Source organism: Sprattus sprattus, assembly GCF_963457725.1.
Source record: "Sprattus sprattus genome assembly, chromosome: 9".
In the NCBI taxonomy this organism is placed as follows: domain Eukaryota; kingdom Metazoa; phylum Chordata; class Actinopteri; order Clupeiformes; family Clupeidae; genus Sprattus; species Sprattus sprattus.
The window spans coordinates 10,215,517-10,242,118 of NC_137928.1; the positions used below are offsets into that span (position 1 = coordinate 10,215,517).

General features: G+C 47.3%; 1 protein-coding gene across 2 annotated transcripts in view; it reads right to left on the reverse strand.

Moving 5' to 3' along the window:
* The window catches only part of tenm4 (teneurin transmembrane protein 4), a gene marked incomplete at both ends in the record, with an annotated part of 136,886 nt that overhangs the window by 38,034 nt on the left and 72,250 nt on the right, over positions 1-26,602 (reverse strand). Inside the window, 9 exons of one of the 2 annotated variants that reach the window (XM_080845311.1) lie at positions 1,523-1,677; positions 3,314-3,546; positions 8,051-8,071; positions 9,146-9,395; positions 11,165-11,308; positions 11,764-12,031; positions 14,665-14,926; positions 18,890-19,009; positions 24,567-24,783. In XM_080845311.1, coding sequence (XP_080701437.1) covers positions 1,523-1,677; positions 3,314-3,546; positions 8,051-8,071; positions 9,146-9,395; positions 11,165-11,308; positions 11,764-12,031; positions 14,665-14,926; positions 18,890-19,009; positions 24,567-24,783 — 1,670 coding nt within the window. The remainder of the gene's footprint in view (positions 1-1,522; positions 1,678-3,313; positions 3,547-8,050; positions 8,072-9,145; positions 9,396-11,164; positions 11,309-11,763; positions 12,032-14,664; positions 14,927-18,889; positions 19,010-24,566; positions 24,784-26,602) is intronic. The other variant, XM_080845310.1, reaches the window with a different exon arrangement.

A 26,602-nucleotide genomic window follows, 5' to 3' on the forward strand; every position in this document is an offset into this window, starting at 1 on the left:
ATACAGAGATGGTGAGGGAGCAGTCTGAAATCTCTGAATATGCAGCTCGGGCTAGACAAGCTAACTATGAATAATATTTCCATGAATCAGAGCTGGACCCACAGAGAAATGCATTGATTCTTAATGGAAATCTGAGAAGGTAGGCAGTCTACACAGAGGCCTTGAAATGATTGGGAACAGACGATGGTTTTCGAATCACCTTGCACTTTTGTGCAAGGCTCAACAAATTAATCAGCCAACACATTTATTATTTCTGTCTGACAAACCTAAAAAAACCTACGCTAAGCAAAAGAGACGAGTATTTGCCTTGGCTCCTGTGACCTTTACAAAGTTGAGCAGCGATGGCCAATATCAGCCTTAGACAATGCAATGGGGTATATCTGAGTATTGACCATTGCAGTGGCCTTTTTGGTGGGACAATGTCACTGCCGACAATAGTGTTCTCCAATAGCGTTCCTCTATGGCTGGCACACTATCCTGCCTGATGCACTTAAAAGGAAGTGAAGTGTGCTTCACCAAGAAGCAAATAGAGAGCACTTTCCAGCCTCTGAGTGTTCTCAGCTCCTTCATTAAAGGCAGAGGGAGAAAAAAACACCCAAAATAATGCACCAAACAGACCGATGGAACCCGGTGCGGGAGCCTGTGTCAGGCTCCATAATGGAAGCTAGAGCCCCTGTGTGTGTGTCTGTTGAGTGGCCTTGCCTGGGGGACAGTTAGCTTTCAGCTGGAGAAGTGCCCTCAGCTGTGGGGCAGTAAGAGAGGATGAAGTGGGGAGGGGGTAGGCCGGGCAGGGAGGGACCATGGCTGATGGGGTGGGTCAGAGGTTGTGGTTGTCCATGTTGCTTTCTCACCACCAGCCTTGGATACACACACGCACAGACACACTCTCACACACACACACACACACACACACACACACACACACACACACACACACACACACACACACACACACACACACACACATGGGAGGGCATGCACCCAACTCCCCCTCTATAACACTGCCTGGAGTTATAGGCCACATCTGTGCTGAGTGTAAGAGGGCCTGGAGGGACACTTGGCTTCCCAACGCCACTCACTACATGCCCCCATACATTCTCAGCTAGCCATACCTACCCACCAACCCAACCCCCATAGACAGCACAGCACTGATCACCCTGGCTTCCCAACACCACTCACTACATGCCCCCATACATTCACAGCCAGCCATACCTACCCACCAACCCAACCCCCATAGACAGCACAGCACTGACCACCCCGCCTTTAATGCTGCGACCCAAGCACTGAAACCTAGACTGGCAGAGTTTACCTCAGAACAAGCAGATGGAGGTCTAATATGTGTGGTGTGTGTGTGTGTGTGTGAGTGAGAGAGTGAGTGAGTGAACTGACTTTTTTGCTGTTGTACGAACCTTTTTTTTTTTTAACAATATTTAGGTCTTGCCAAGATATTGATCCTACTTGCCAATCCAAAACAAGTACTTAAAATGTGCGTGTGTGTGTCTTATAAGACATAACATTGTACCTGGGAGATGTCCATGGCCGAGTCACAGCTCAGAGGCCTGGCTGAAGTCAGGTCGTTAAAACCCAGCAGCGTCGAGATGATTCCGTTCTGGTCCACTCGGCGGATCATGACGCCGTCCACGAAGAAGATGACACCGTATTTGTCCACGGCAATGCCTGTTGGGTAAACCCGCCAAAACTCAATAACGGTATGAGAGCATAAAGAGGGCACTTCTGACAGTCCAAACAGTGTTTTCAAGGATGTATATAGAGACGTTCACGTTTAAGGGGCAGAAAATTGCCCATCAATCGGAGCAATTTTGCTGCATTGAACAGCAGCTCTTAATTGATCTCTTGTGATCGATGATTGGTAGAAGAGGAAGTGGCATCGCAAATTACAGCAATATCAACCGCCGACTGCTCATCGAGCATTGCTATTGATTAAGTATTTAAATGACGTATAAAAGACCTTCGCAAAACACAAACAGAGAGAGGAGGGGGAGGAATCGCTGACTCCACTGAAGAGACTATCTGGCTTGATTAGGAACCCTTGAACCCATAAAACATCCATGCAGATTCATTATTGATAGCGTTGGAATGATCACATTGGGGCACAGCCAGTATAGCTGAGAGAGGCGACTGGTGGAGCTGCAACTGGGGCCCCCTCATCGGGCGACACGTACAGATACTATTTGCTTGGCTATTGCTGGTGGATGTTACATCTTCTATTAATGACATTAAAAACTGTCTGGGATTGCCGTTGTGTTTTACTGCTACTGCCAGAACAGTCTCCTGCTCCTGCTATGGAGTGCTGCACCTGACTGGTTTTGGAACTGCTAATGTTTCGAAATTGATATAGGGTTAGCATAAATTGTGGGTTTGGGGGGCTATTATGGTAAGGGACAGGCTACAATTATGCTTAGCTGACAGCTATCTAACAAGTTCCTTTAAATCCAAGCTGTGGAAAATAAATGTCAAGTGAAACCACTTGTGTCAGTACCACTGCCGCTGTTGTCACAGCTCATGACAAATTCAAGCGTATAATCCAATAACTAACGGGTTACGTAACACTGCAAATATCAGCTGCTACAGGACAGGCCTGGGCTGTAATTGCTTTTTTCCCCCCCCTCTAAACTTCAGGAGAGTGAACAATATGTGTTACTAGACTGAAATATCATTATATGTTTGAGAATGGAGGTGTATTGATCTGGTCTGGCAGAGCAGGATTCCGCCCTTGCCTGTGAGAACTCTTAACTCATTGGACTTGCTCTTGCAATTCACTAGAAAGCTACCTCTCCATTCCTCCGCACATATAAAAGTCGACTCTCAGTCTTGGGGGTTTTAAAAGTCTCCATTATGAAGCTGTAAAAGCTCTGGTCCCCTTTTTTTCTGTCGTAGTAAAAAAAAGATTACGGCTCGCTTGCAAAAAAGAACAAATGTGTCGATAGTGTTTTTTAGAAGAAATTTGACAATTGCAGGAGCATGCACATGCATTTTCTAGCAGCAGGAGTTAACAAATGGCAGCCTATAGCATTCTCCATGAAGAGCAATACATGAGGTTCTTGCTTTAACAGCTTTAACAGCTGACTTAATGACTAATGTCTTAATGACAGTCTAATGGACATGGTCTGGTTGCTTTTGAAACACTCTCAACTTCTTTGATTATTTCTGAAAGAGCATCAAAATCATGTAATTTCGTGAAATCATTGGTATGTCTCTTTTGACATAGAGTCATATACCCTAAAAAAGCGACTTGGGCTCTGGTCCTGGCTAAAGCCTTGTGTTCACGACGTACACACATCTATCAGCATACCTCTGGGATTGGTAAGGGGGGCCTCAATGGCTTTGCCTCCATCCCCACAGCGAGTCTCGTCGTAGGGCAGACACTGGTCCCCAGTGCCTGCAACCACCTCCAGGTTCTTCGCAACGTCTTTCACCTTGCTCAGGGACTTGATCTTGAGCACCTTCCTGGTGCTGGTGTCGGACAGGTAGACCGCCCCGGTCACTGGGCTAGTGGCCAGGTAGTATTTATGGGTTGGGCTGTTGCTGAAGGTCAAGGAGGGGAAGAAGGTCAGAACACAGTCCGTATGAAGGACCTCGCTACTATGGCGAGAAATCTATTCACTGAATTTCAAGTTGAGAGAACAAGACGAGAACCTCAAGGTTAATATCTTATTTTTTAAGCGCCAGACAAAAAGTAGGTTTTATCATAAGTCAATGAAAAAAACATTCTAGACTATAAAAAAACAAAACCAAAAAAGCGATTTTCCATTCAGCCCTATTCTACTTTGACATTTTCGTTCCATTCAACCCCGCTGGCTGAAGGGTCAGTTTTGAGCTACTCCATTTTAACCATGGCATGGCTCAAACTGAGAAAAATGAACCAGCTGAATGAAAAGTAAAGCCTTTTTGCATTGTGCTGCCTGTGTGCACCCCTGCGAAAAGCTCTTAAAAAAAGAAAGACAGCTTCCGGAACCTGCCGTGCATTCAGCCCTCTGGCGGCCCTATTGCAGGCATGGGACATGAAACGCACGGCAGGACACGGTCAGCAGCTCTTGTGGGGCTTCCTTAAGGAGACATGAGACATTGAGACATACACACACACACACACACACACACACACACACCTATAAACACATTATGCTGCTATTCTCTGGCATAAGGAAAGAAAAAAAGGTGGTACTAGTAAAAAAAAAAGAAAAAAAGAGGAAAAAGAAATGGGTCTACGCCAGAAAAAAGTATACCCCCATCTCCTCTCCTGACCGCCTCACCCTACCCCCTCATTCCCCCTTACACAACAGAGAAGGCGCCTGACATGGTAATCCTTCATATCTACACAGGGGGCTACCGAACATGAAGGGCTGACAAAATGGGCCCAATCAGAGAGGAGAGAGAGCGCTGGCTACCTGCTAAAAGCCCCAAACAGGAAAAGTCACACAGAGCACCCCTATTTTTGAGCGAGAGAGAGAGAACGAGACAAAACAAGAGAAAGAGGAGGAGTATAGAATATATATTTAACAGTGAGAGTGAGAGATGGAGGGATAGAGGGCATGCAAAGGAAGTAGGAAATAAAGAATCGACAAAGAAAAAAAAGCGTAGTGCGTCTAAATGCTGGAGTAAAAAAAGTGAAGGTGTGGGGCGTAATTGCTGCACTCTGCTAGGCGCTCGAGGTGGCCGGGGCTCTCCTGTTATGGAACCAACCCAATTTGGACATTTACTTCCCTGCCTGCCCAGCCAGCCAGCAGCCGGACTAAATCATGTCTGGTCCTTGTGCCCCGCTCCTCAAACTCAGCGTGATAAGTGTGCCATATATGGCACTTTTACGGTTCTCCTATTTTTACCGTCCTCTCCTATGATGTGTGTGCTGATATACTGCCTGATGTGCATGTGTGTGTGGGTGAACTGCCTTGTTGTGTTTCAGTGCACACATGTGAATGAGAAATGGGAATGCTGGATATGGGCAAAGACGTACAGAGCCATCCATACCTTTGAATTATGGGACATGATGATGATCCACAGACCTGTGGCGGCTCTGAAGAGTGACCTAGAACTATGGGAGGGATCTGCAATCTGAGGATACGGTCATGTTAACAGCTTGCGTGTGTGCATACACCCTAAATCTTATGGATGGGTTTCCAAAGTATGTCTGTTTCATAATACTACTGGACAGATGATCACCCAAGGACTAGGATCATTCTTCTGCAGTTTAGCCACTAAGAGTTCCTTGTTCACATTACCAGCAAATCTGCTACAATTTGAATTAAGAGGTCAATATGTTGTTATGAACACTTGCAGGAATTCATGACCAAAACATGAAATGCTGCATCTCCAGTGGCTTTGAGCACAACATTAAGACAAACTCTTAATTATATTGGAGATAATGAAGTGGGTGCCCCAAAAAAACGTGTTCGTTTAATTTCAAATGAGGCCTCGCTAGAAAAACAAAACAAAACAAAGATTGGCTCCCGTGTGCACAAACAAAGCAATGACTGACTTCCTGCCTGGTGGCACCTTAAAGATGACTTCAGTCATGCGGCCCTGACGCAGCACAGTTCTGCCAAACACCATCATCATTATCGCCCAACCTGTCTGAGGAGCAGGCTTCAAATAGGATTAGAAGGGAGGAACAGGAGCGGAAAAAATAAGAGGAAGAGAGAGAGAGAGAGAGAGAGAGAGAGAGAGCTTTGGAGAGAGATTGTGGATAACAGGAAAAGAGAGAGAGAGAAGAGGCAGAAAAAGTGAAAGAGAAAGAGAAAGAAAGAGAGAGAGAGAGAGAGAGACAGGGAGAGAGAGAGAGGCGGTTAAAACGACCTTTTTTTCTGGAGGCATGAGAGTGCCAAAGCCCATCTCCTCATGACTGCACGAGCAGGGGGCACCAGTAGGTCCGTGGCACTGTCAGCTCCGATACATTACTGCTCATGACAATTGACCTTCTGTGGATGGGTGAAAACAGGACACTTTTGCCTGACCGGGGGCTACCCTGTCACATCCTACCCACTGACCGAACTGACTGACTTTTTTTCCCCTCCTCCTCCTCCCTTTTTTAGTTTAAAGGTTTCTACTTGGAACAACCTTTGTCCTTAACAAAAAAAAAAGGCAGGCTTAAAAGAAGAGAAAGAGAGAAAGAAAGAAAGGGAGAAATAGAGAGGGGGGGACATAAAAAATAGGAAACAAATGCCTCTGTCTATCCTACAAGTCTTAGCCTATATTTTTTCTTTTGCAGCGATTGGGTGGGTTGGTGGTAAACGAGAGGAGAGGTGAGAGGAGTGCTCCTGGCGGGGGCGGCGACACGAGGAGAACGGCCTGACTTTCAGCCACGGCAGCCGGCGCAGGGTTTGGTGGAGATAATTGGATTTCCCTGCATGCTGCTGTAACAGTGTGGGACACGGGGTGGGTGTGGAGTCAGGTTATGTTCGTGTGCGCCTGTCTGTGTCTCTGTTTGCGTGTGTGTATGTTTCTGTGTATGTGTGTGTGTGTGTGAGACGAAACGGGCCAGCAGTATAAGTGCTTGGACTAACTCAGGGTCACCACACACGGCAATGGGATCATCTTGTTTGCTGCAGTCCCAGAGCACACACCCCAGTGACCCCTGGCCAACTATCTGACAGCGCTTCCTCCTGAATTTGTCCACGGATGAATGTTGTTCCGTGAGAAAATCTTTCACGATTTCTGGAGCTTTTCATTCCCCCCCTCCCCCGGCTTGCATGGCCTCCGATAAGGGAGATACTTAAAAAAAAAAAAGCAAGCCTTCTCTTCTACATCACTGTGGCTCAGACATGCCTGTACTAGTTATCTGGCCTATCTTTACACTCTGTCAGCTAAGGCTGGGAGTCTGGAAAGCGAGCAATAAAACGCAGTGTTGCATCTCTGAAGGATAAACAGAATTGATACCTGAATCCAAATAAAGCGGCATGTTCGGGTCAATCCCATTTTTGTCATAGGGGATGTCATTCCTTCCGTGTCCGTGTGCGCGTGAGAGAGTGCGAGCAAGAGTGTGTGTGGGTGTCTGAGTGTATCTATGTGGGTTGACAGTTGGAGACGAGGTGGTGACGTCCCGCGTGTTCGCTGTATTGTCTGTTGTTATCACCTGAGCGGGTGAGTAACAGACGCGACGCGTCACCTCCCTTTTGTCTCCAGAGTGGAGCTAACGGCAGAGCCACCGGGTGGGGCAGCAGCGAAGGCGGAGGCGGTCGCCATGGGAGCCGCGACCCTCTGAAGTAGAAATCAATCGGTGACTCCTAACCCGCGCAGGCCTTTATTTAAGAAGTGTGTGTGTGTGTGTGTGTGTGTGTGTGTGTGTGTGGCAGGAACTCCCCTGGGCACCTGAGTGCAGCGCTCATCAACTGTCAGTCACACAGCGAGAGCGAGCCATCGCCCGTGTGAAGCTTGACTGGCAGCCGGAACGATTACGAGGGCTCCTCTGAGTGTCTCGGCTACAAATGTATTTCAAACCGCAGCTTATATTTACAGTGTCTTATAGTTGGCAACGCTCCGTTAGTGCGGTTATTTATCATCGTATGATAGGTGCTGTTGGTGTTGTGTTCTTTTCTCCTGAAGTTTGTGGTGATAAGCGTATTCTGAGGAGGTCTGTGAATAAACCAAACAAAACAAAACAAAGAAAAACTAAAAAAACTGGTAAATGGGCAATGCCATGTTTCGCTTAATGTCACCCTACACTTGGTGGAGCTGAACTTGTTTGCGAGGCGGAAGAGAGTGATTATGTTCTTTACAAAAGCTCTCCTCCCTGGGGAGGGCGGGGGGGGGTTGGGGGTCCTGGATATTTCAAACCTGTTACAGAGCTTAGACTGAGTACACAACAATTGTTTGTTTACCCCCCTCCTTCCTTAAAAATCACACAGATGACATTGGCTGTATTTTTTTGCTGGTGTGTGTTAATGAAGCTACAGCAGCAACACAGTACGCAGACCATGGGAGGCCATCAGGCAAACCTTCGTCATTCATTAACACTCAAGCACCAAACACTTATGAGGCAGAATGAAGTCGATATAAATACACCACCAGAGAGTTCACACGGTGGATGGCACCTTACCTATGCTTGAAATCTTTATTTCTGTCCACATAAAGAAGCGCAGCAGAAGAGGAAAGAGAGAGGCATGAGAGAGAAGTGTTAGTCGCACAAGTTAGTATTCAGTGTGTAGTACTCCATATGCTGTGCCAGCAAATTATAACACAGAATAATGTAATTATTCTGCATTTGCATACACTGTGCCAAGTAGCATTATATTACTTTTGTGTTCCCATCACAATAACCCCACAAAGGGGTTCTTTAAATCAGCTAATTGAAAATATAATGCTTTGTTACTACCCCACAACACTGAATACCAACCTTTTGAAATTAAACTCTAAACTTCATTACAAATAAACTTTATTATAAATATGAGTAGATACTGCAAAAGAAACACAATCTAAACAGAAGGCGTCATTACTGAGTCTCACCAAGCTTAAGGCTGCTGTAAGCTTTTTGAAATACATATTCCGATAGGTACATTTCAACATCCTGGCTGTGTTAGCCAATCAAGTAAGTCCCATATGCACATCCAAGAAAATGGTCAAGGCAGTTGGAAGTGATCAAGAAGTGGTAATATCGCTTACAGCATCTTTAAGCTAGGTCGTCTGTGGTGGACATTTATAGAAGAGCAAATCCAGAGAGGTTAGTAAGAACTGGCTAGAGGCAACATTTCAGTAAGTCCTATAAAAACCTTTCAGAAAGGCACCATGGCCTACTTATAAGCACAGGTTACTATATCAGGACTGTCCATGCTAGGCCCTGGGAGAAGCTACTTAAAACTTAGTGATGGTGCTCACCGGTCTGTGACCCATGAAGACATGCAAAAGAAAGACCATGCAGCAGACAACACGTGGAAAAGATCCTGTCCATGTGGGTGTTACATACTTACATGTGTGCTTGTAAATGTTGTGTGTGCAAGTGAGTGTGTTTATATATGTTTGCAAGTAGGAATACTGAGGTGTCATCTGTTTACAAATGTATTTGTATGAGACCGTGTATTTTTAGGAATGGGTGGGAGATTTTGTGAGCTTGCAGTAGCTCAGTAGTCAATCAGTGTCAATGTGCATCTTTGCATCTGTGTGTGTGTGTGTGTGTGTGTGTGTGTGTGTGTGTTACCTGAGCTCTAGCACGCTGGTGACGTTGCCCGTGGTGAAGACCCGTCGGACGTAGTTGAAGTCGCCTACGTACAGGCTGCCGTCCGAGCCACATGCCAGCGCCACCGGAGCCAGCAGCTTGTTGCCGTCCGCCAGGCCGTTACAGCTGGGGCAGGAAATGCTCCGCCTCCGCCCGTTACCCATGATGCTCCCAATCACAGGGGGCTGCTGGGAAATGAACACGTTCTCGCCGTTGCCTTTGTGGAGGATGCCTGTGTGTGTGTGTGTGTGTGTGTGGGAGAGACACAGAGAGGAAGGGATGGGGAGGGGAGAAGGGAATTCATAACTCAATCCTGTTTGTGATTCAATGATTCAATTACTGACACTCCCACATAAAAGCTGCTTGACTGGGCAAGTGTGTGTGTGTGTCGGTGTGTGAGTGTGTGTGTGTGTCGATGTGTGAGTGTGTGTGTGTGTGTGTGTGTGTGAGTGCGTCGGGAAGGAGCCGGGCAAATGCTGCCACGCATCACGGCTGATACGGCTCCACCTAAAACCTAATCACGGCAGCAAAACAAGTGTGAATCTCGCTGGAGCTCAACAGCTCCCCTTCACAGTGAGTGGCTTAGAGTGCTGAATGTATTAACACAAAATAAATAAATCAAAAACCCTCCATTTTACGTTAGTCTCAATGGACTACTGCAGCTGCTCTCGCCTTCGCTTCCTCCTTTTTCTTACTCTCTCCCTCTTTTTCTTACTCTCTTTCTCACTCTCTCTTTTCTTTCCTTTGCTTTATTTCTTTTCATCTCTATCTCAGGCCACCTGTGGACAGCCATGAAGAGCCCCTGAGGCCCCTCAGCCCATCCGCAGCGGGTGGAGCCCAGCCAAGCGTCCCCTCCGCCCTGGATTGGATTTGGAGCGGGCTGTCGTGAGTCAGCGGTCAAATTAAAGCCAACTGAAAATACTTGAGTGTAAACAGGAAGAACTGGCGGAGTCACAGGTAATGGCTGACTGCAGTGGGGTGGGGGGTGGGGGGTGATGGTGAGAGATAACAGACAGAAGTAGAAAGTGGCAGCGAGGGAGAGCTGGGAGAAATGGACAGTTGAAAGACCAAAAGTTAGAGGGAGAGAAAAGAAAGAACAGTGGAGAAGGAGGAGGAAGCGACGTAATGTAAAAGAAAATAGAGAGTGATAGAGAGAGAGAGAGGGAAAGAGAGAGAGAGAGAAAAAAGAGAGCGAGAGAGAGAGAGAGATAGGGAGAGAGAGAGAGAGAGAGAGGGAGAGAGAGAGAGAGCGAGAGAGAGAGAGAGATAGGGAGAGAGAGAGAGAGAGAGCGAGAGAGAGAGAGAGAGCGAGAGAGAGAGAGAGAGAGAGAGAGAGAGAGAAAAAAGAGAGAGAGAGAGAGAGAGAGAGAGAGAGAGAGAGAGAGAGAGAGAGAGAGAGAGAGAGAGCGAGCGAGAGAGTGAAACTGAGCGAGGTGGTGGAGGCAGCTTCAGGCTCTGGTGCAGAGGCTCTGTTTGTGGGGGTGGGTGGTGTGTGATGGAGCGAAGGATGGGTGGGCCACCTGCTCAAGCTGCTCTCATACACACACGCCTCATTTGCTCTGATGAGGCCCGTTGGCAGGCTGAGGGGATTTCCTGCTCATGGGCCAGGCATGGGACGTGTGGTGTACGCGGTGTGGTTGCCTACTCTTCCATTCAAAAACCGGAAACTGACCTCTGTCACCCAACATGTAGCCAAGCCACGAAAAAACGTATGAGCCTCAGTGAACATACGGAACAGCTCCGATTAATCACTATGCCAGCCATGACCATAAGCGGAAAGCGCTATGAAGCTAAATAATTCAGTTGAGCAATTCAGCAATTAAGAAAGTAAATGAAGAAACATTGTGGAAGTACCCTTCTATTTCGGCAAAATGAACACTCGTTTTAGAATTCCACAACCCAGTTAAATAATTGTTAATAATGTTTTTGATGTAAAAGCCAGATCAAAAGAAAATGGTGTCTCTAACAGCTTTGCCAATTATATAAGAGTGCATTACTCACCGCTCTGGATGTTCAGGGCATGGTGCTTGTCCAGCGACCATCCGCCCAGCTTGGAGGCCGTGGTCTCATAGCCCTGCAGGACAGCCGTCCTCTTCTCCCACAGGATGATGTCTGGACAGGACTCATACTCGTACCCAACGGACACTGGGGGAGACGGGGTAGAGGGGGCAAAGAGCAGCTCAGAGCGGGCTCAGGAGGTGAGAGAGAGAGAGAGAGAAAGAGAGAGAGAGAGAGAGATAGAGAGATAGAGAGAGAGAGAGAGTATCCGCCAGCCAGTGTGCCACCTTGGCTGCACATCGGGGGACATTAACTCCAGACACACTTTAACACTCCTCTGTAATCATGTCAGTAGAGGTGACTATGTGCACTTGAGAGGGGAATGCGTGCCAAGATGGAGACAGCACAGCGTGTGTAGCGTTCTGCTTTTTGGCTGCCTGTCAACATACAGTGCATTTTCCAAACACTTTAACACTTCTTCCACTGTGGCTCATGTCAAATCAAAAGGCGTGGTTGTTGGTTTATCCAAATGCCTTGCTTCTGGGGGAATAAAATGTGTGTGTGTGTGTGTGTGTGTGTGTGAAGTTGGCTTTCAGGCTTACCGAAGGTCTCAGACAGGCCGTACACTTTCTGGCTGTAGACGTCAGTCTTGTCCCACAAAAAGTCGTAGACCAGGTTAGGCGCGGCGGGGAACCACTTCCTGAAGAGGCGTCCCTCCACGGCCACCATCAGGTGTACCTTCATCAGGTTGAAGGGGATGATGCCGTGGGTGAGGGTCACTCGCAGGAGCGACTTGTAGCCCGGGGTCCGGCTGCTCAGGTAGCTGAGCCGCATGTCCGTGCCAGGGATCCGCACCTCCGACTTCAAGGCCTGGAAAAACGGGAATGGGAATTTGGATCGGTCAACATTAATTAGAATTCAAAACAGAGCTGACGCATTGACATTCTAGTCTTTTCTCAGTCTTACAGACTGTGGGGAAAAGATAAGGGTGCAGGGTTCTTTAAGTAAACTGTGTAGCCCTCCAAGAGGAATATGTGACTAATTAACACAAATTAATTAAAAAAACACTAACTCGCATGTGAACGTAATTAGAGAATGTAATTAGAGAAAGAATGCCGTATACGAGGAGGTTATTATGTGTTAATGTTTGTTAATTATATCTTCTTTGGACTTTTCAATCCCACACTCACCAAGTCTAAATGTTGCTGAATGTAATGTGCGTATGTCCAAGATTTTAAACAAAGTTGAAAGCATAACCTTGCACTCAAGTCTTTTACGGTTGTCCGTCTTACTGACCAATATCGACCTGTTTAAGTTGATCAGAGAGAACATGATCAACCTGAAAACTGGAGGTGATGTAGGCCTTTTGAGTTAGTCTGCACTTTACATTTTCTTTGACTTTCAAGTGGAAGGCTTGGAAATCTAAATTCAGTCTGCTTGTAGCACTTGACCTAACAGCTTCACCTGCTTGTACACGTAACCTTTCGAGTGCTTTGAAATAACTTTTTTCTTTTTCAGACTGGTGTTTTCTTTACCAGCTCATCAATACCGTCCAATCTATATCTGACCACGGTGCGGGCGGTGTCTGAAGCCCGTACTCATTGACTGGTCTACAGCCGGCCCTCAAGCTGTTTAGGAAGGCTGCTGTGAGGTACCTTTCACTCCCTCTCTCTCTCTGCGGTTTCACTCGAATATTCTTTTTTTTGTGCAGGCAACCAGCAGGATACACACACACACACACACACACACACACACACACACACTGAGGTTCAAAAGGTCCCCCCCCACCACCACCACTGCTCTCGGAGCTGCCTGCTGCGCCCTGGTCTGATTAAGTCACTCCAACTCACCTGCACAACGAGGTCATGGCTGACCAATTAATGCCGCAGACGGCCGTACCCGGCTGGAAGCACAGGCAGTCAGGGTGGTCTGTGGTTATTAACATGCCTGCGCTGCTAAATGTCAGGGGGTGGTCAGTGTGTGTGTGTGTGTGTGTGTGGGGGGGGGCTTTGAGATTGATCAGAATGACCCTTTACAGAGAGGTGGCAAATTGGCCAATGTGGGACAGTGGGGGAAGTGGCCAGAGAGAGAGAGTGTGTGTGTGTGTGTGTGTGTGTGTGTGTGTGTGTGTGTGTGTGTGTGTTTGTATTGGGCGGAATAGAAGAGCCTCCTGAAGTTATTAATAGTCCAGACTGCAGGCCAGATACAGTGGGAAGTCATTAATCTTGTAAACCAACATTGAAGACAAAGTAATTTTCGAAGGTGATTGGGGGGAAGGAAGGTGCATCGGTATAGACACACACACACACACACACACACACACACACACACACACACACACACACAGAGTTGGAAAGGGTAGGGGCAGGACTAATGTGGGCATGCACACACATGGAACGAACATGGGTAGAACACAACAGCACGCACACTCAAACTGAACAATAATTTTCACTGGGGAACAGGAATAATGGCCTTTTCACTTTCCCCACACTAACGGCATCCATGGGGGGAGAAAAGAAAAAGATATAGCCGTTGACACCCAGGTCTCCTTTTTCCTGGCAAAATGTAATTATCGACACTGCAAAGAGCTGGCACAATACGTGTGGCAAATTGGAGTCGGTAGCCTCCGACCAATTACGCGCTGGAGATAAAATCACGCTGCTGCCACTTGGCTGAGTTACTATTCCACACGGAGAATGATGTATGCTCTACCCGCAATCTCCCTGGCTTCATCACGAGGCCTCCGGCCCTCTATCACCGCCTGCCAGACGGCTGCCGTGAATCACCGCAACCCAACGCACTCGGTGATGTGGCAGTGCCGACGGTGAAATGGATCGGAAGGGACTGGAGAGTGAGTTTGACAGAAACGGTGGGGGGGGGGGGGGTAAGAGAGAGAGTTGCGTGGGCAGGATTGGAGTGAAGGTAGCTGTGAATCATGGGAGTGGCCTGGTGGCGGTGATGTGTTTGTGGATGAAAATGGATGCTGGGGAGGGGGGGGGGGGGGTGTGTGTTAGTTGATGCCAGGAGGGGGTGGAGAGGCGCTGGCGGTAAATCATGGGTGTGCTGCTGGGGATGAGGAGAAGATGGGGAGAAGAGGGAGAGATGGATGGAGTAGAGTGGAGTGCAGTTTTGAGGTAGGGATACAGTGGGATGAGAGTGGGGGGTGGGTGGGAGGGAGATCGGAGTTCATGGATTTGAAGCGAGTTTACTGAAGAGCGTTTTGGGTGGAAAGGAGCTGGAAGCGTGGGGAGATGGCCAACCTCCGATGTAGATGAGGATAGGGGAGAGGATGGGGTTGATGAGAATGAGTGCGGTGATTTAGACGACAGAGTGTGTGATTGAGGTACATTGGGGTGTCTGATACTGGAGGACATGGGCAGCAGAGAAGCTGAGGATGGATGTGGTTTGGTAAGAGTCAGGTTAAGGCCAGAAAGATAGTTTGTTGGTTGACTGGTTGGGTGTAGATTGGGACGGGGGGGTCGAGTTGGAGGGGGGGGTCTCACCTGAATTTCCGGTACAATGTTGCCCCTCTCCACGCAGGTCCCGGCGAAGGCGGTGAGCGGAGCGGGAGCCACCACGGGGCTGGGCCTGGCGAAGCTGCTCAGGTCACAGCTGGGGATGTCATTGACCTCGTGGCGCATGACGACGGTGTCCATGACGAAGAAGCGCCCCCACGGCAACCACAAGGTGTGCTCCTGGGTGATGAAGGGAGCACGCTCAAAGCGCAGGGCGATGGCCACACCTCCGCTGGCCACCAGGTCGAAGCTGAAAGAGACAGCCAGAGCACTCAGGGACAAAAGTCTCACACTGCGGCCCCGCCAATTAATTAGTGATTTTCAACACTTATTACACGCTGCTTACACATTCTCTCCGCGCACAACAAAGCAGCAGTAGAAGAGTTCACCACAGGGCAGTCCTTGCAAAAAGGTTCAGTTAATTCACCCGAAATCACACAGAGTCAGCTAATGTGCTACTTATTAATTACTAATATAAAAAATAATAATCGCATTTTACCATAAAGCCATGGCATTTTCCTCTCTCACTAAAAGAAACACCAAAAGGATTACATGATTGTTGTAACTAATTATAACACTAAATGAGAGTCTATGGTTGAAGCAATGCTGTTCCGCCAGTTAGTCCTTTATCTATGTGGCACACAATATGCCCGAAATACAATGGAATTATATAGCCGTCTTGATATATTGAGCTTTGAGTCGGAGGAAATTATAATGGAATCAGCTGAATGGGTTTCTGCAGAAATCCATTATTCTCTGAGGGGGGAAGTAAGAATGCAGACATATTCATGTGCGCGATAGAAGCCCTCGCCATCAGGTTAAAGCCGCAACCGATTGTACCCCATTTAAAAACGGGGGCGCCTCGTGAGTGGGGGGATAAAAATGTGCCGGTCTGGAGAGAAGCGAGTGCCTGCGGCTTAATCAATCCCCTGATAATATATGGAGTCCGTCCTATTTGGTGCCTGGCAGTGAAATCAGGCTCAATTGTGTTACATTCTCTCTGCAGCTTTCCTCGCGGATGTAACCCTATCAGTCCCGGCTAGAACAGGAACCTGATGCGTGAACACATCCTCCGACTGCGAACAGGGGCAGGAGAAGCGACAGACCACCTGCATGCCTGACACACCTAAAACTAAAGAGCCCTGCTCTTGTTTTTTTTTTTTTTTAAACAGGCAATTAGCACCTGGTCATCTTAAGGCCCCGGGGAGAAGGGCCCGTGCCAGGAGAGAAGGTCCCTGTGCCAACACATTAAAGGCACTTCAGCACTTTCACAGTGAACTGAACATTAATTCAGGCACATTGCCTGTTGTTTCTCTACAACAGGGAAAAAAGATAGTTTATGGCCACAGTTCCAATTACACACCCACACACACCTACACGCACCCACATACACACACACACACACACCTACACGCACCCACATACACACACACACACACACACACACACACACATTTTCTGTCCTGTAAACAAAGGTCGGCTTTGCCCTTGTTGCAATGTCCTTGCCATTGTTGTGGATTCTGTGTGTGTGTATGTGTGTGTAGTGTGTGCATGTGGTATGGAACCCAGCTGTGCTCTTAAAGGTATTGCACTTACTAATGCAGTCCAAGAGACGCCTGATCTGCAGTATTCCTACATACTACACACTGAAACATACACACACACAAACACACACCACACACACACCACACACACACACACACACACACACACACAAACACCATACACAAACACCATACACACACACACTCGCATAACATACACACAGGGCGGGGTTGCTGATCGATGTGCAATTCAACAGGAGCATTATCAATCACGGCAGAGACACCCTATGGGCATGCAGTCCTCCTCCAGCGCAGCCGTGCTCTCACTGCTGCTCAGGGTCTGAAGGAATGTCATTATCACCGTTTACTCACCAAGCGTGCGTCACACCACTTCTGAGACAATAATACTGGCGCCACAGATTAATAATTGAAAACAGTGATTAAAATGATTTCAGGTCGACAGCTCCGAAAAGCTGTCTCTGTTGCAAGGGAGCCTTCATTACTGTGAAACTGACAGCGTAAGGGAGAAGATAAGCTGTATGTTTTTGTTGTTGTTTGTTTGTGTTTTAGTTTTTAGTTTTTTTAAGACGCTAAGCCCAATAGTAACCTTAGCCCTGACACCTTTAAACACAAAAGACCCGCAATCACCCAGAGAAAACTCGAAGGAATAGGAATTCTTGCAGATAGACGAGGAGGTAATCTGGCGAGGCAAGCCTCGTGGACGCTGAAGAACACATCATAAAAATGCGTGAGCAGCAGACAGCCTGGGCATGTGTGGGGGGGAAGTGGCTGAACAGGTGCTTTTCTGATTTCACGCTGCACTGAGCCTGTTCACGCTGATTGCAGGGGAGTTGCAGCTGAAGACTGTGCCCGTGTTTACGAGCAGGACTGGGAGATGAAGTAGTGTTTACAGGTATGCTGGGGAAGTGTGGAAGAGACAGAGAGACAGAGAGAGAGAGAGAGAGAGAGAGAGAGAGAGAGAGAGAGAGAGAGAGAGAGAGAAGCATTGAGAGGGAAATAAAGGAAGAGAAGAAAAGGGAAGACAAAAGGAGAGAGGGACAGAGAGGTACGCAGGGAGTGTTAAAGAGTGCGAGTAGACTAAAGAGAGACGGGGGAGGCGAAGGGAGGCAGACTGTGGAGCAGAGGCAGAACTAACGGGAGAACTAACGGCAGAACTAACAGGAGAACTCTAGGGAGAGATGGAGAAAAGAAGGAGAACACACACACACACACACACATATGCACGCACACACACACACACACACGCACGCACGCACGCACGCACGCACGTACGCACGCACGCACGCACGCACGCACACACACACACACACGTACACACACACACACACACACAGGCAAGCACATACACACACAGGCAAGCACATACACACACACACACACACACACACACACACAGGCAAGCACATACACACACAGGCAAGCACATACACACACACACACACACACACACACAAACACACGTAAGAGATGGAGAAAAAAGGAGAAGATAGAAAAGAAGGAGAAGTGCTGGGAGTAGCCTGTGGCGTGAGCGGGGTGAAGAGGTGTGGAGCGGATAAAGGGAGGCAAAGAGAGAGAGAGAGAAAAAAAAACGCCCTTCATGTTAGAGGAGGAATAGAAAAAGAACGAGAGCGAGGCATGGAGGGGTGTGAAAATCACAGACAGCAAATGAAGGTGAAGAACTGAAGTGAGAAGAAAAGGGCCAGGGCCCCAGTTAATCAGAGAAAAGAGAGAGAGAGTGAAAAGAGGGAGAGAAAGAGAGGGGAAAGAAGAAGGAGAGAGGAGGGGGTGTGTGGATGAGAGCTGACAGATGTGAAGGGCTGAAAAGAGGAGGGGGACTTGACCGGGATCTGAAAGACACTACACTGAATAACGGTGATAAAGAGCCGCTTCACAAGTCTGCTTTAACAACAAGGAGAGAGACAGAGAGGAAGGAGGACAGACGGACAGGTTTGAGATGGAGGGGGGAAAGAGAAGAAAGAGAGCCAGAGGAGGGAAGAGTGCCGATGTAAAAGGGTTAAAAAAAAAAGCCAAGATGTCAGTGTTTTGTGCTTGAACATGTGAGTTCTTACAACCCAGTACCCAACAGGTGTTTCTCTCCTACCACTGCAGTTAAGGTGAGGTGAGATGAGTATAAATAGACTCGGAGTGTGACTGCAAATGTGTTCATCACATCGGAGCTGGTCAGAGATTATCCACCATGCATTATTAAGTATTAAGTTTTAATTGATGTTGACACTTACAACTGAGGAGTTGTGACAAATTGTGTGTGCATTGCGTCTGCGTGCGCATAAATATTCTCGCTGTGATGCTTCTCAATTTTGATGCTCATTTTGACATAAAGATAAATCCTCACAAAACACTGGAAAAAGCATACAACACTGCATATACACATACAACATGTATTACTATGGTGCAGATCTTTCTGATCACTGACAACAAAGTAGAACTTTTACACCCCCTCCTCCTTTTTAACATTTACTATAATCCATATTTTACATCCCAGCGCCTTTTATAGGAGAGAACAAATGGGAAGCTTGAGATACACAATGTGTTTGTGTCTGACAGTATATTGTCATCTGTGCTTAGGTACTGTAAATATGCATGTGTGTGCATGTATGTGTATGTGAGAGTGGGAAACAGTGACTCACCTGCCATCTTGTCGGGTGATGGTGTAGCCATAGGTAGGGTTATTTATAAAGCTGATGTTCACTCCCACCAGTGGGGTGCTGTCGGAAGTCACCACTTGTCCACGGATTACACAGGCATGACTGTAACACAGACACAAACACACACACACACACATGTCAGTGACATTGCGTTTTCTCCCCCCACCCCTTCTTATCGCAGTAGTACTTCATTATCTAAATAATGAAATGAAAACAAAACAAAGCAACAGCTTTAAAGGAGGCCTCTGTGGGGTTTCCTGCCTTAAAACACACAGTTAATGAGAGGCAAACAAGATGGTGGAGCATTCGCCGCAATGTCTAATTAAAAACAGGAGCCCTTTATTTATGTTTTTAAAGCCTGCTTTCTATACGGGAGAGCGGCACAGCTGCACCACAGCGCTTAACTTGCCTTGAGCGCTGGACAGACTTAAAGTGAAAATCTACAGTTTCACATGCTATCTGGTACAAGTGCGGTGCCCTGGCCAATAAATCAATGTTAAAAGAGTCAATCAGACCCTGCCGCAGTTTATGCGGGGCGTGTTTGCTGGGAGAGGTTTAGCTCCAGTGACTCTCCACCACCGTCTCTCGCCACTATTATTATAAAAGCTCTATTTATTACAGCAAGCTGTGTGATGAGTGCTGGAGAAAAAAAAAGTATTTCCCTAAGCAATCACTCCATCTTTTCTGTTCAATTAGACTGTGGGCATATTTTCTACCCCCCTCCCCTCTCTCTCCCTCCCTCTCTTTCTCTCTGCAGTCCCTCCCTGCTCACTTTAAATGCATTGGATCTTAAACATTGCCTCGCACTGGAAACAATTAACACTGGCGTGTAAGCGACTGCCCTCGCCTCGTCCTTACTTGAGGCAAGAGCATTCACCCAATGAGAACCCGGGTCCCAGGGAACCCAGCTTTATGCTAATTCCGGCAGCCGCTTCCCCTTCGGAAGACCTTGGCTGCACTGCGGCCATAAACAACCCAGGAGGAGATCCGGTGGCCGCCGCACCTGGTACTGCAACACCAGCAACACAGGCCACCATTTCACCAACAGCGCACCTCAATGTACAGGCAAGTCGAAAAGAGATAAAAAAAATATCTCCCTTGACGACTGAGGCTGTGGGTGTTTAGCGAAAGAGTTTATTTTAGAAAAGCTCCTTTGATAGGGCAAGAGGTGGCCTTCGAGCAACCTTCAGATTTTTACAGTGTAAACTGGAGCTCTCTCTCTGCCAAGCCTCGTGAAAAAGCCACACGAGGGGACGATTTGTCACCAAGAACCAACGATTTAAATATCTTCAAATGTAGGCGGAGGCTTTTGTGTGCCAGAAAATGAGTGAAAGTTAGTGAGTGAGAGAAAGAACGAAAGAATGAGTGAGGGGAAAAGAGCGACAGAGAAAAGCGTGAAGACATCACTAAACTTCTTGGCAGGCAAAACTCATTGTGCTGCAGAGCGCGAGGCACATAAAAGTCGAAGGAGATATGACTGTGTTGCAAAATGTTTATCGCTCGATGCCCAGCCTTTTGTGGAACGAAAAGGAGTTTCTTTGTTCTTCGCTGGTGTGTTTTTGTTTTGAGATGATATTTTGTGTGGGGTTGTTGTGTTCCCCTAGAGATAATGGAGCTGAATCCTATTAGCGAGGAGCGACATAACAATTCATCTTAACGTTGGAAGATTGAGACTAATTTCTGGAAGTCCTCTGTTAAGCGCTCACCTTGGAGACAACCACGTATCACGGTAGCGCGCAGATGTGGCTGGAAAATTAAAACATCACACAGCACAAGGGGCCCGGGCCCACAAGAGACTAACTTCTGTCCAGTCAAGGCAAAAGGCCTCATAACCAGTCACTGACACGATCTCTTGTCTCACGCCACTGTGCCCCTTGGCCGTTTGCACGAGCGCCCGTGCAGCCGCCATGCTTGGAGTGCACTTTATAAATCTTTAATGCACAGGGGGGTTGCATAAGTGTGCTTCAGCATCATGTGGCCAGACCAAGCTGATAAAGACCCATTTAGCACTAATGTAATGTCATCATCCCAGCCCAACCTAATGACATTAACACTGGTAGGTACAAGCGGGTTAAGAGATCGGCCTCCTCTCCCTCCCTCTCTCTCTCTCTCTGGCTTTTAGGCCCCCCTCTCTTTCTCCCTCTCATCTTCGGCAGTACAAATCTTTTCAATTTTTTTGGTAGTGTACATGTGGAAACACACTAAATGGAGACGCCATCTCCGGCACTCTTCCTCTCTATCACCGCTGAATGAAATTCAGAGGGCGAGGGGCACTCTGCAGGAGCAAACAAACAACTTGACCTGAGCTGCCGCGCAAGTAATGACATTAATGGGCCTGTAATGACCTGCGCCAGGCAGTTGAATTAAAGCATGTAATGATGGAAAATGCATCTGGGGGGAGAGGAGTGGAGGGGAGGATGGTGGACTTGGTGTGGAGTGGAGGGGAGGATGGAGGCTTGAAATGAGTGAGTTCTTTTTTTTTTTTTTTTATCATATGCGCAGTCTGACAAATTCAACCGGCTGAAACGTCCAGAGAAAACTGCCGGAGGCACTTGGAGGATTTCAGTGGGTTTATCTGACATTCTAACATGCAACTGGCTAACATCCTGAGCCAATCAAATCTCATGTGCTAGTCAGAGACATGAACATGGCTCCGGCAACATGGCGCTCTGCTCCTCTGTTCTGCTTGACTTGTTGCGCGGCCTGATGTGCTTAGATGGATGCTTTGCTTGTTCTCTGATGGCACACCATGTTCCAGTGTGCAAGCAGGAGAAACGACATCAAAGGATGATAGCTAAAAGGCGACGATAAAGACAACATGTCTGCATAGCAGTAATCAAACTGACAACGACAAAACAATGTTTTATAATATGCTTTTCCATTCCTATACCGGAACCGCAATCAACTAATTTGAATAAACATTCAGAGGTCTCATTCAGTGGAAAAGCGTATGTCTTTATGGCTTGATTATATGGAAAAAAAAGCCTGATTTTTCCTTTTTTAGCGTTTTCTTGTGGTCAGGTGAGTCATACATTCATTTACGCACTGCATGCAGGAAGTATGCATGGGGACTGAATACAATGAGGGTGAGTGATCAGTAGGACTTATCAGGTGACCTCAGAGGTATGAGTACACATAGAGAAACTCTCCACCTGTGTGTGTGTGTGTGTGTGTGTGTGTGTGTGTGTGTGTTTGTGTGTGTTTGTGTTTGTGTTTGTAGATGGGATTTGGTTGAACCTGGTGTGTGTGTGTGTGTGTGTGTGTGTGTGTGTGTGTGTGTGTGTGAGGGGGGGAGATTGCAGTGCATGGGGGATGGGGAATGAATAACGCACATGAATAATATATAACGACTTGATATTTTTAGGCGAGTCCAGAACTCCAATCTCGAAGCACATCGCCAGGCCTTTCGATCTTTATTTATTTATGCCGCATTTTCTTGAGAGAGAGCAGGTGAGAGAGGGGCAGAGAGAGAGACAGAGAGAGAGAGAGAGAGGACACAACCTAAAGCCTCTTCCTCATAATAGAGAGATCCAGGGAAACAGTGGTGAGTCTCCCACTCTCCCTGAATGTCACAAAAATGTCATAAATGGAAAATGTCACATCGCATTAGGAGTGCATTTGAGGAGTATCAATCAAAAGGCGCTTTCCTGCTTTCCCCACACTCTTGACTCGCTTTTTCAGGGGCTGTGGAACAGCGTGGGCAATTCATCAAAGATTCTGACATCAAGTGACTGAAAAAAGTGACCGACTTCCTGAGGTACTCCGGTGAAGCCGAAGACCTGTACAAGAAAGGGTCCAAAACACACACCCACATGGCTTACGGGACATTCTTCTTTGTGTTTTTTTTTTGGCCATCGGCTCAGAAGAACCAGTGATAAAACTTGTGAGGCTCAACTTTGAAGAAGTTCAGCCACAAGTTCAGAATCGTTAGGGGGGGGGACTGGGAGAAGGGATGCCAGCCTGCCAGCAAGCTACTCCAGCTCCTATATCATTAGTTTCATTTGATCTGGCAATCCTCCATGTGGAGCTAGAGGGGATCATACATTCTGATTCATTTGGAATTATCTCAAAAGACATTGGATCAGATGTGTAGATATGATCATACAGCGCATTCAAAACGTTTTCAGACCCCTTTATTTTTTATTTTATTTTACATTTTGTTATGTTGCAGCCTTATTTAAAAATTGTTATTTAAAAATAAATTCATAATTCTCCTTATCGATCATAATATTTTCCATTGCTTATTAGAAAAACAAAAAAAGTCGTCTAGGCTCTCCGCACCTTAAAGTATTGGCTAAGCTATACAGGCACAAAAGTTGATAGTAACACGATACGTTGCGAACTAAAGTGCAAGGAAATGATGGTGCCGGAGCACACAAGCACTTCTAAACATCCATTTCCTCCTGAGGAACAAAGCAGTGTGCCGAGCCTTGGCTAAAAATAGAGCTTTCTGAAACCCCGGGACCTCTATGGCACATTATGCCTTCTGCCTGAAGGGGGATGAGGCAGGAAAGAAACACCAGACAACACCATAAAAGGCCTCCACACAAAAACAGAGAGAAAGAGAGAGAAGGAGAGAGAGAGAGAGAGAGAGACAGAGAGAGAGAAGAAAAGAGCGATGGATGCTCTTTTTGTTGTTCTTTTCCGCCTATGATTTTCTTAAAAGAGGAGGAGAGCAGAGTATCCCGGAGATGTCAAACTGAAATGTTATTTTCTTCTTGTAATACTATCCTCCCCCTTTTTGTTTGTTTCAGGGGAAATAATAAAGAATGAGATGAGAGGAAAATCCATAAGCAGTGTAGATGCAAATAAGGCACGCAAAATCTCACAAGCGATTAAAGATGAAAGGAACATAAGATGAATGGATGCGGGTGTAAAAACGAAAGAAAGAAAGATGTGTGAGGGAGGGAGTGTGAGCCTGTGTGTGAGGGGGGGGGGGGATTTTTTTTTTGGGGGGGGGGGGGGGGGGGGTTGATGAAAAGCCTTGTTAGACAACAGTCACTTGGGAAGCAGCGACAGCAAAAACTGCAGAAATATGAAAGCCTCCTGCATCGAGCGGTGGTCAGGACTGGAGCATTACTAGCTGCCTGTCGCCAGGGAGAGACAGCCGAGCCTCTGAGGCGGCCACACAGTGATTGGGGGGGGGGGGGGGGGGGTGGAGGGTGTATGGGGTAAGGGGGAGGCGGTGGTGAGGAAAAAATCTACATGGAAACGGGATGTCTGTGATGCCAGGAGGGAGATGCTACAACTCCCGCTCTCCCTGCTCTGGTTTACAAACCGGCACGCTGATCTTCCATGCCGCCGCGACAACAAGTCCCTCAGCTGTGCCCGACACTGGGGCGCGTCCCCACAGAGCGGGAATCTAGAGCAGCTTGTCAGAAGTATAACTAACCCCCGATGTGATGCCCAAAGTAATATTAATGCGGTAATCAAAAGAGTCACTTGATGTTTGTATACCATATCAAGAGTGTCAACAGAACATCTGTGAAAAAAGGTAAAACAGTAAAAAAGGTCACACTCAAATCCAAACAAAAGATAAACAGTCTTTTTAAAGTGGAATGATCGTAATTTGTCTTGCACATGTAGTTCTCGATGCACATAAGAACCGTGTCATTTTCTCAATGTTAACCTCTTCACCTTCTCTTTGGGGCAAACTCACCTGCCATCGAAAGGGTTAGACCCGGGGATGACGTGGGTGCTGTCTCGGCCAATCAAGAAGTGGATGCGCTCGTAGAAGGACTGCAGAGTGCTTTGGCCCAAGGAGATCTGGGTCTCCTGGATGATGTCCAGGGGGTCAGGCGAGCCCACACACAGGGACGTGGTGTGGCAGGAGGCCTGCAGACAGCAGTCAGGGTCCATGCAATCGACCAGACCGTCTGCACCGGTGAGGAGGAGGGGGAAGATGAGGGAGGAAGAGGAAGAGGAGGGAAGAACTCAAGATCAGACCAATAGCCAAAAGCCAGATTCCAATTAAGTAAAAATTCACATTTTAATTCACAACATGTCAACACATTCACATTTCATTTACATTAACGCTAGAGATGTGCAAATGTACGGCTCAAGTTTCTATTAATATGCAGATGAAGCTTCACCTGTCAGTAAAGAAAAATATTTTTTTTCTGCCTTGACAGGCTTGATTTCATGTATTTAGACACGAGTACACAAGCATCGATTTAAAAACTCTACTGTTTAAACAAATGCAAAAAATAAATCTATACTGGTTTTACAGTTTCATTACAGATACAGATTTTTTTTTTTTTTTACTTCTGGAAAAAACTTTGTTGACTTGAAAGTTTGTCGATTATATTTGTCTTACAGCAGAGATGGATTTTGATTGACTTTTCACTTCAGACTGGCAGTGCACTTAGAGAGTCTGACAAACCCCTCTGTGTCTAATTTGCATTTTGAGGAGAGATTTATTCCTGTGGTGCTCTTTTACGCGTCTTCTTGAGGAACTACGGAGGGAAATGATTACTGTGGTCAGTCCATTCTGCTGGGGAAGTTGTGTGATTTGGGCTGTCACTCAAAGCCTGTTGCTTTCAGGCACACTGTATCCCCACTCATTTGTACCCCCCCCTCTTGAGCATAGCTCCTCTCCACACCTCCACCTTATTCATCCATTCTTTCTCCTCTACTTCTCCTATCCCCAACCCCCCACCCCACCATTGCACTCCTTCCCTCTAGTGATTCGGCTGAAATAATTCAAGACTGTCGGCTCGGCTGTGAAGAGCTGCACGCCTTACTCCTGCTGAAGTGGGTCATCTCTCAGTCTCTCTTCCCCCATTTTCTCTTTCTCTCCCCATCTCCCTCTCTCTCTTCCTCTCTCTCTCTCTCATACAACCACACACACACACACACACACACACACACTGTCCCTCTCCCTCTCAGGAACCTCTTCGGGCCAGATGGGTGATAAAAATAAAACCCCTGCTGTCAGAAGTCACTCAGTTCTGTGCCACTGTAGCCTCACTGCCTGCCACAGAGAGAGAGAGAGAGAGAGAGAGAGAGAGAAGAGAGGGAGAGAGAGTGATAGAGAGAGAGGAGAGAGAGAGAAGAGAGGGAGAGAAAGTGATAGAGAGAGAGGAGAGAGTGATAGAAAGAGAGAGGCCAGAGGGAGAGATAAAGAGAGGAGAGAGAGAGAGAGAGAGAGCGATAGAGAGAGAAGAGAGGAGAGAGAGAGAAGAGAGGGAGAGAGAGTGATAGAGAGAGAGAAGGGGGGGGGAGGGGGGGAGAGACATAGAAGCACACATATTCTGTCTCCTCAACTGGAGTCTGCCTTTATTTGTTCCGGCACTGGTGCAGACGCATGTTGCTTTTTCGGCGCTTCGTGACAGGGCCGAGATGGTGGCAATTTGGAAGGGACACACACGAAGGGGGTCGCGCCTGGTGCATGCTGGGAGACTGCTGCCAAACTAGTTCAGGACGTGTCGAGGCTAACTCTCCCCCTACCTGATTTCCCCAATCTCACATGAGGCTGAGCCAGACCACCTGCGACCCGGGCAGGCCCGCACATATCTAATCTACTTAAGGGGATGGCTACTGGCGGGCGGATCAGACGCCTGATTGAGTCCAGCAGTGCAGACAGGCTGGGACAGTCCTACAGCACTCAACACTCGCTTTCTCATCATTCGCTTTGGAACGGTCACAACACCAGTGTGCCTTAAGGAACTTCTACAAATAACCTTTTTGAGAAAA